Below are 10,171 nucleotides of genomic sequence, written 5' to 3'. Positions count from 1 at the left end.
AGCTGGAATTCACTTTTGAAATAATAAAATTGTTTATATTCTGTATAAAGGTAAAAAAAACCTACCTACAAAATAGAGATTCTCAATCAGTTTTCTATTTCCTGTTTGACTGAGTTCGCTGGGGTGCTAACAATATGTGCTGGCCCCATGGAATAGTTCAACACCTTTCCAACAACATTTTTTGCGATTTTGTTTTGGTTATTTTTTTTCTATAGTCTATGCTTCATTAGACAAACTATAATAGCCCCCTGCAGGAAATATTGTTCAATTTAAATTTTTATGCAAATTATAATCGGTTAACAACTTATATTTTATAAATTGATTTATAATAGGTAAATAAAAGGTTTATATAGGAAAAGAACTAGTTTCTATGTCTTAACACAAAATATATCATACTGTAGCTATAAATACAATTAATTGATTATTGAGGACTTAGCCCAGAACTCCAAACCATAAGTCCAGAGCAATAAAAAGAGTCTAGTGCACCCCTAGAAAAGGTTATTTCAAATTAGAAAAGGCTAATTTATTACAAAACAATTTATTCAGGAGTATTATACAACTCAAATACAAAAAATGTACATTTTATCCTATAATACTAAATACAAACTTTATTTATTCTTCTACTCAGATCACAGATTAAACTTAATTTCTATCTTATAACTACAAATTCTATATTTTAGAAATTTATAACTAAAGTATTTTAGTGTGTTATTAGATAACTTGGTGTTAGTGTATAGTTATGCATTCAACTAAAATAAATCATTGGCACTGTAATTTAAGTTAGTGTACAAAATATGGTCTATTGTAGTTAGTACATAGCATGTTAACAAAACATTGAACAAATCTAAACAAATCAATGACTCGTGTACATGAGAATTTATAAATTAACATTTATTTATTTTGATTGCTTATTGGATTACATTATGTAATTAATGTTTTATGCTATTGTTATTTACCTGTTAGTAGCACTAGTTTAATAAAGCATAAGTTAAGTTAACTAAGGGATAACTAATGTAAAGTGTTTGATTTTCTTTAAACACATGGCACAATTGATTGTTCTTTAATTTTTCAAAATCAAACTTGCATTTACATTTAAACATTTTTTTTCTTTGAACACTCTTAAATTTTGAAAATTTGATTCTTAGTTACAATTTGTTAACCAACCACCAATAAACATTATGGGACAACAATATATAGATTACATAAATTATACATAGATTTTAAAGTTATTCTAATTGTTTGATCCAATTATAATAACGAAAGATTTGTATTAATCTATTATTTACATACATAATATCTAATATCTTACCTTAATACAGATCATGTATAATGTACAACCTCTTCGCTGTTTGGACAACAAAATAAAACTTATTTAAATTATTAAATTTATACTTGTTGCACAACATAAAAATAAATTTAATATTGTTATTTTGTGTTTATTCACAAAGCAGAGCAAAAAAGCTTTTACAAAAATACATATATTTAAACCTATGTTAAATAAAAAAATAAATACCTTATCCACAAATATACAAGAAACCTTCTTAAGTTCAGTAATCAAGTTGAAAATAGGTAGGTATTATTAAAACTATTAACTATTGTTGTACATCCTTAAAAATCATATGTGCCAAGGTGAAAATATATTTGGTTAAAAACGTAGATTCAGAAATCATTTTATTAATTGTGTACATTTTTTATACTTTTAATCTCGAGGAAGGATTGCAATCTATTTTTAGAGTATCTGGTTTAGTAAATTATATGCAACATCTGTTTTCTAATCCATTTTAAGTTTAATAGAAAACTAGCATCACTGTTGCATCGACTTTCAACAGACCATTTTCATGCAGTTTAGTTTAAAAGAAAACTCATGCACGGCACAGTACATTCAAAACACTCAATACAATAAGGGTTTCCCTGTTACATCCATTTTCCAGCTGTCCTACTTAACCGATTTTTACGATTAAGATGTCATTTTAAAGCTTATGACCTAGCGCACCTGGGAATGGTAATTAAAAGGTAATTTCCCTTAGGCCTTCGCCCTCCTAACGTTTAATTTATTTCTTGAGTTCGGTAATACAGACCTACTTTTGTCATAAAGGTTTATATGTGCAAATTTATTGTAAATTTAGTTTCAATCACCTAATGACTCTCTTACAGTAAACCACATAATCTTTGAAAATTGAAAGGGTATTGTATTATTAGTTTTGCCTCGGTCGCCTTGGAAACCAGCTTTGAACAAAATTAAAATGCACAATTTATGCATGTGTCTTCCTCGTTGTAAATAAAATTTTAACAGCTAATTTAAACAATGAAACAAAACTATCCTCAATGTAAGAATATTATGCAGCACAATATTGTTTGCGGGTTTTTATTAACGCAGATTAAGGAACTAGATAAAGGGTCTACTTAAAAAAATAGATCTCTATTAGCTTTTATGAAGAGATGACTAATTTTTAAAACTCCAAACAAAGTTTTATTTACGGTTTTCCCACTTGGCCTCAAAGACTCTTGATAAACATACATATTCACCGAAACAGCATTGGTATGCTCAATTTGGCCTTGTCAGATAAGCAAAATATATTAACCATCTTTAGCAGTCTACATTTTTCAATTTTTTGTTCATGTTGAAACATAATCTTCTCAATTCAAAGAGTTTATTATTTTTCATAAGAAATCGTAAAATATTTATATCAATTTAAAAATTGAACCAACAATTATATTTTGAACAAGCATTGAATAACTAGTAAAGTAGACTGAATAGAAAAAGTGTAACAAATACTGATCCAAGTATTATGTTACCAGTAGGCCTAAACATGTAAAATGTCTAAAAGTTCCTAAGGCGAGAATTACCCTAACTTTGTTTTGTCATCCATTGTTGGAAGGTGTTATCTGACAGATACAACAGTGAGGAAGCCAGAAGGTGTCTGTGTACAGCTGGTTTCCACTGCCTTCTAGAGCGATGAGGCGCTTCTGTACGTACTGCTGTTGACAGCGAGATGTGTATCCGTTGGGCAGTGTACAGATACCTTGGCACTGGTTGGATCTGGAAAGTTTACATAGTTAATGTTCAAATTCTTTTGATTTGGTTTGCAGGGTCACTTCCCGAATTTACCCTGAATGTGAAGTAATTAAATTCACATATTGAACAAAAATTGTTATTACTTTTATTTTTAAATTCAGACTAAAATTTTTTCTTATCTATATAATACTAGCTGTACCCTCGGGCTTTGCCCCGTTTAACTTCATAAGTATTCGCATGGCTCAATCATGTCCTGGTTGAAGTTCGTTCGCTACGCTCACTCACCTTTAGGTTGGAGCTCGTTCGCTACGCTCACTTGCCTTCAGGTTAGCTCGTTCGCTACGCTAACTCGCCTCCAGGTTGAAGTTCGTTCGCTACGCTCACTCACCTTTTGGTTGCAAATTAGCTGTTGTCATAAATTAAAAAAAAAATGATAGTGCTGCACCCTGTTGGTAATCCTTGTAACTTTAATGCTATTGAACATCATAGAATAGAACTAACTTGTTTAATTGAAACAGCTGTTAAGATTCATTAATTCCTTTTAAATATGAAAAATCATAAGGTTAACATGGGAAACTCCAGAGCCACTGGGGCGGAGCCCGAGAGTCCGATCAGAATAAAAACTACTTAGTTTTCCTATTTAATGCCTAAAGAATCAGTGTACCAAATTTCAGCTTCCTAGGTAAATGGGAAGTGGGAGAATTAGTGATGAGTGAGTGAGTGAGTGAGTCAGTGAGGGCTTTGCCTTTTATATATTTAGATGCCTGAAACTCTAATTTTCTCAGGTGAACTATTAATAAAAAATTTAAAAAAAACTTCTTGGATAACATAACTTATTTGTATTTTTTTATTTTTTTTATTTGGATATCAACTTTACATTTCCAACTCATTATTGTGTTATGTGTGTTAAATTATATTAATTGTCTAGTGACTTCAAAGGAAACATTGAGAAAACCAATTTTGATTTCTTCCTACAATCAATCCAATTACAATTATCCAGTAAAACTTACATGCAAACCTCAGCTCGCACTTGCTGAGTGAACCGGTTTTGATCCTGGTCCAGGTTGACGATGAACATCCAGTTGCCTTGTCCATTGAGTGCGGCTTTGGGACTGACAAACTGTGATCGGGTCGGACACAACTGGGTGTCCTGACCCGGAAGTTGTCTCTTGGACCGGGTCTGACCTTCATCCGACCTGCTGTACCTGGTAAGCAGTGGAGTTTAGGTAAATAATCATAAAAATAGTTACGAACCTTACAATTTTTTCAAAGACAATCTTTCAGGCAAAAGCAGCAGAGTTAATTATTTAAAAAAAAATTTTTGTAGGGGACAGTTTATACAACCAGACCTAGAAGCTTTGAGGTTAAGCAAATAGAAGAAAGTTGGGTGATACAATCGTTTGTCACTCATCTCTTCTTCATATCAGCGACTTCTGGGAGGGCATAGGGACCATGCCCCTCTCGGTCCTCCCCCAGAGAGCAGAAGAAAATATAAAAAAAGACCATGTTCATACAAATATTTGATTTTATAATTATTAATACAAACAAATACACAAAGCCTGCAATGCACAGCTTTAATTTTTTTAAATTACTTTAATATGGATTGGGGGGAGGGAGGGGGTAAAATAAACTTAAAATGTCAGGCAATTATTCCTAAGCCACCCTGGAGCCATCTCTGATACTCAGGTTAAGATACCCAAACATTACGACTTCATTATTTAACAATAATATAAATTACATTGTGGCAACAGCTGAAAAACAAAACTATAGATGGTTAAGACGTTGAAAATCAATTTGTAGAATTTTTCTCAAAAACTGTACGTGTTTATTTATTTATTTTAACTTTACCTCTTCCACCAGTGCGAAGGATCATATGGAGTAACATCAGGTGTCAGCAAACCCGAGTAAGCGAGGTCCGGGTCATTGTTGAATAATGGAAGAGATGAGAGTGGGTAGTGTCGATCAGGGTATCCTTCCTGTACATTATTGAATGGTATCATAAATAACAATTTGCAAATAACAGTTAAAACTTGACTATTTGTTTAGTTAAAAGTAAACTGGATTATTTTCTTAGTTAATTTTGTTGAAAGGATGCAATTCAGTGTTAAATGTCTTCTCTTTAATCTCTCTGTTATTTTACTAATTTCAAAATTATTACAACAACACATTAGAATCTATTTGTAAACAACTTGACCTTAGTATTATTACCAAAGATTTAAGTGCACATTAATTTTGGGGTTTTTCGACGCCATTGGCATTTTTTAAGTTTCTAAAGGGAATCGTCCAAACCCTGGTCTGTTATTCTCTAGCATCGGTCTTTTTGCTAGCGTTAGACCAATGAAAACTGGCATGTAGGTCTGGAAAGGATCTTGTTTGGAATCGAACCATGTGATCTTCAGATTTGAATGCGAGCACTATAACCACTCGTTAAACATAACTCATAATAGAATAAAGTGTTTACTAACATCAATCCACTCAAGTGTGCCAAATATGAAACCTTCACTCAAACAAGTTTCAGACTTTACAATAGGATAAGAAATCTACTGATGAAGTTAATGACTAGGTTGGGTAATTCAAATCTTTGACAAATTGATTTTTCAAAATTTTGGTCCACCTTACCTGAGTGTAGTTCACTGAGTTTCCCCCCAAGGGATGTGAGGGTGGATAGATTGCTGGAGGGTACGGAAATCCCCCATAGGGGGGCTGCTGGGGAGGTGGTCCATAAGAAGGCTTTACAGTCCTGTAAAAACACAATAATGATAGTACCATAACATTATATACCAAAACCAGGTTTAATTTCGTAATTTATATCAGTTATGGTTGGTCAGTTTGAAATCAAAGGAGCAATGTATGGATAAAGTATTTTTATCAAGACTTTCTATCTAAATCGGTCAATTCGTATCTAGTATTTCCACATCCCTTGATATGACCAATCATCCAGTCATAAACCTCATTTCTTAATATCTTATTTCTGCACTATTCTGATACTTAAGGAAGTGATCTTAAAACCTCAAGACCTATAGTCTCCAACTATGATTTGGGTACTGTACTGGCATAAAGATTTATGCGAGCATAACAAATATATTTTTCTCATAACTGTTCCTGACATGCGATTAACCAAGGAGATAAGGCTAGAACTACACTCGGAAGCGTTGGGTTTCCTAGGACAGTTCCTACCTTGTGGTGTAGGGTTGTTAATCTTTTACGTCTAATCAGGGGCCAAGCGACTCAACAATATTCAGTTATAGAGATGTTTGATGGAAGATGCCCTCTAAAATAAACAGTGGATGGCTCAAATAAAAATAGGTGGATGAATCATTTGTGAATTGGGTCTCTGAAACCTACTTATCTTTTTAAGTTGTTACTTTTTATCCTAACGTAGTGTTAGTGTGTGCCCTTCTTTTTTAGATTTTTATACATCCTTAGAGTTTTTTACCTACTTTTTCATGTTGGGTGGGTCACTTCTTGATTCATCGCTCAGCAAAGTCCTGTAGTCGTACACCCAATGATCAATTAAATATCGAATCAGGTGTCTGAAATCAGATACATATGTTAAAGTCAATACCATAGATAAAACATACTCCCTATTAAATACAAATTAATACAAAATATATGAACACAACTCTTGATACATGTTTATTTCTTAATAATGAAGATAAACATTGAATTATTTACAATGTGAAATTATTCCAGTCATATGATTAATATTAAAATAAAAGATAGATTTTTTGGATATATAACAATTCCTCCCTACTTATTTAAGAAGATCGTTCATTTATAAGTTCATCCTTTTAATCGGTTTTCTGATTCTCATTGAACGGCGAATGTTAGGGACATCTGGTTGTGAGTTTGCATTTGACCCTTCAGCGTCTTGTTGCATGATTGTACTCGGCTCTTCGGCCTCTTGTTGGCTGCTTGTAGGATTGCTTGTACTTGACGCTTCATTGTTAGTTATAGGGCTTTTTGTCTCACTATCAGGCATTGAGTTTGCTGTAGGACTCGATGTTTCAGTGCCCGTAGTTCCTTCCCAGCTCGGGGTGCTACTTGAGACATTTTCTGTATCATGCAACCTTTCTGTATTGCTTTTTGATTTTCTTAACATGCCGTACCTTTTATGTCCCATGAATGGAGGTTGTCTTGAACAATTTTGATTGGTATTTTGTAATATTAAAGTTCGATGAGTTTGCGTAGGTGGTACTTTGGCTATTGGGTTGCATTGGTTGTTTGAACTTTCTTGCCTTGTTTGCTTCAATGAGTTAGGTAGAGGGCTTTTGTAATGAGTAGGATCTTTTGGCACTTCACAAGCTCGAAGCTGATTGAAGTGACGTTTTGTCACATACCCATCATCAAGTTCTACGAGGTAGTGAAGTCGCCCCAGCCTTTCCACGACAGTTCCAAATTTCCACAGAATGGATCCTACGTAATTTCTTGATTGTACTCTCTCCCCAATATTGAAATGTTTGTTAAATATTGGTTGTTGGGCCTCATTTTTGTCATCTTCACCAGGTCTTAAGAGATCTAGCTTGGTTCTCAAGTTCCTGCCAAACATTAATTGTGCTGGGGATGCACCAGTACTCAGTGGTGTAGCTCGGTACCGAAATAATAGTGCACATAGTTTTTCATGTAAAGTGCCCTGTTCAAACTGCATGCACCTCAGTTTTGTCTTGAGTGTTTGGCAAAATCTTTCCGCCTGACCATTAGTAGAGGGGTTTCCTGGTGCAATGAATCGTTGTCTTATTCCTTGGCGTTTGCAGAATGCTTGAAACTCTGCTGATTTGAAAATTGTAGCATTGTCACTGACCAATATTTCTGGTAGGCCATGGTGACTAAATATTTCTCTCAGGTGATGAATAGTACTGGCAGTTGTTGGCGCAGTTTTTATTGGATATATTTCTGGCCACTTTGACCTGGCATCTACAACAATCAAGAAGTTGTGATTTAGAAAAGGTCCTGCGTAATCTATGTGAACTCGCTGCCAATTGCGTTTTGGTATTTCCCAAACATGGGTAGGGGCCTTCTCTGGGTTTTTCTTATTCTCACAACATGCCTTACAACTTGCCACCATACTCTCAATATCTGTATCAATGTTTTTCCAGTAACAGTAGTTTCTTGCCAGACTTTTCATCCGCACTATTCCTACGTGTGTTGAATGTAATTCTTGGAGGATTTTAGGTTGTAGCTTTTTTGGAATGACAACACGATTTCCTCTAAAAATAATTCCGTCTTGAGGTGATACTTCTGGGTCAGCGACTTCTCCGTTTAGGAGCTTTTCCTTTAAACGAGAGAGTTCATCGTCAAGTGATGTTTCTTTTTCTATATCTTTAGCCATGATAGTATCGGTTGTTATGCAGTGTATTGTCTCTCTTCGAACAGTGTAATCTTCGTCAACCACATTGATATTCTCTTCTTTTATTGGCAAGGGATGTCTTGAGAGGTAATCTGCATTACAGTGGTCGCTTGATTTTTTGTGTACAATCTCATAATCAAATCCTGAAAGAAAATTAGCGTATCTAAGCATCCTGGATGAAGTCAACAGTGGTAGTTTCTTGTCTGGATGAAAATTAGTGGTTTGTTGTCAATGGCAAGTGTAAACTTCCTTCCGTATATATAATCAAACATTTTTTTACACCCCCAATATACAGCAGTTGCTTCTCTGTCCAATTGGCTATAGTTGCGCTCTGCAGCAGTGAGGGATCTGCTGGCAAACACAATAGGCTTCTCTTCATTATTTGGCATTTTATGAGAGAGTACAGCTGATAAGCCAACAGGGCTAGCATCTGTGGCAAGTATCACGGGTAAGTCTGGGTTGTATGGAGTAAGAACTGTGTCACTTGCTATCTCTTCTTTAACACGAGTAAAAGCTTTTTCACATTCCTGGGACCAATGAAAACGTTTGTCTTTCCTTAGAAGCTGATGTAAGGGATTTAGCACTGTAGATGCATCTTTGATGAACTTTGAATAGTACTGTACTAGTCCAAGGAATTGACGCACTCCTGTGATATTTGATGGGCGGGGAGCATCCTGGATTGCCCTCACCTTTTCTGGTGATTTCTGGATACCATCTTTGCTGATGATATGACCCAGATACTGCACCTTTCTCTCAAAGAACTTGCATTTTTCAACATTTACATGTAGATTGTGTTGTTCCAATTTTTCTAAGACCTTTATGAGTCTGGATTTGCATTCTTCAAAAGTGCAGCCTTGTACAACAATATCATCAAAATAAGCCACTGTTCCTTCAAGATTTTGTACGACTTGGTCAATAAATTTATGAAATTCATTTGGAGCTGTCTTAATTCCGAAAAACAGTCTTTTGGCTATATATGTACCCTTATGTGTGGTAATTGTCTGGATTTTAGAACTTTCAGAGTCCACTGAAAGATGTAAATAAGCCTTGTAAATGTCTAACGTGCAAAAATAGTTTCCATTCCTCATTTTGTTAAGGATATCCTCTATTCTTGGTATTGGGTAACGACTGTCATGTAGTTGTTGGTTCACAGTTACCTTGTAATCCGCACAAATACGGACAGATCCATTTGCTTTTGGAATCACAACAATTGGTGTTCCCCACTCAGATTGGTCCACTTTCTCTATTATGTCTTCCTTTTCGAGTTTATCTAGTTCATTCTCAACAGCTTCTCGAAGGGCATGAGGTACTGGTCTGGGTTTTAAGTACATAGGTCTTGAATTATCCTTTAGTTTTAAAGAGCATGTGAAGTTGGGTGTTTTACCAATTCATTGTTCAAAAACGCTTGAGAATCTTTGCTTGATGGATTTGACAACAGTGTTGGTATCAACCTCTGGTTTCTTCATACTAACAAGATTAATATTGTGTAAGTTAATTTTCAATTTTCGAATCCAATCCCTTCCAAGAATAGCGTTTTTAGGTAGATTTACAATGTAGATCTTCTCTGCAAGATCTCCCTTCGTAAGATATGCTTAGGGTACAGACCCCGATTGGTTTGAATATTTGTCCAGTATAAGATCGAAAAAGAGCACTTGTTTTGCAAACTGGAACATGTAAGTCTAGTTTCTTGAAGTCATCATTGTTTATTATGCTAACACGACTTCCAGAATCACACTCGAAACGTTGCTGTTTACCGTTTAGAGATACGTTTATCATCATTCTGTCATCTCCTTCGTCATTCTTTAATA

The 10,171-nt window shown here is 34.7% G+C and overlaps 1 protein-coding gene across 1 annotated transcript in view; it reads right to left on the bottom strand.

Moving 5' to 3' along the window:
* Positions 1-549: 549 nt before the first annotated feature.
* The window catches only part of LOC128987788 (protein spaetzle 5), a 28,772-nt gene continuing 19,150 nt past the window's right edge, over positions 550-10,171 (bottom strand). The window contains exons 4-8 of the mRNA XM_054408814.1: positions 6,457-6,549; positions 5,636-5,756; positions 4,865-4,992; positions 4,027-4,221; positions 550-3,040 (exon numbers count right to left, since the gene is read on the bottom strand). Coding sequence (XP_054264789.1) covers positions 2,863-3,040; positions 4,027-4,221; positions 4,865-4,992; positions 5,636-5,756; positions 6,457-6,549 — 715 coding nt within the window. The 3' untranslated portion in view covers positions 550-2,862. The remainder of the gene's footprint in view (positions 3,041-4,026; positions 4,222-4,864; positions 4,993-5,635; positions 5,757-6,456; positions 6,550-10,171) is intronic.

Source organism: Macrosteles quadrilineatus, unplaced genomic scaffold (genome assembly GCF_028750875.1).
Source record: "Macrosteles quadrilineatus isolate MER2022 unplaced genomic scaffold, UCM_ALF_1.0 Scaffold_2__2_contigs__length_208266976, whole genome shotgun sequence".
In the NCBI taxonomy this organism is placed as follows: Eukaryota; Metazoa; Arthropoda; class Insecta; order Hemiptera; family Cicadellidae; genus Macrosteles; species Macrosteles quadrilineatus.
The sequence above is the reverse complement of the archived record's forward strand: the minus strand, read 5'-3'. Positions and strand labels throughout refer to the sequence as shown.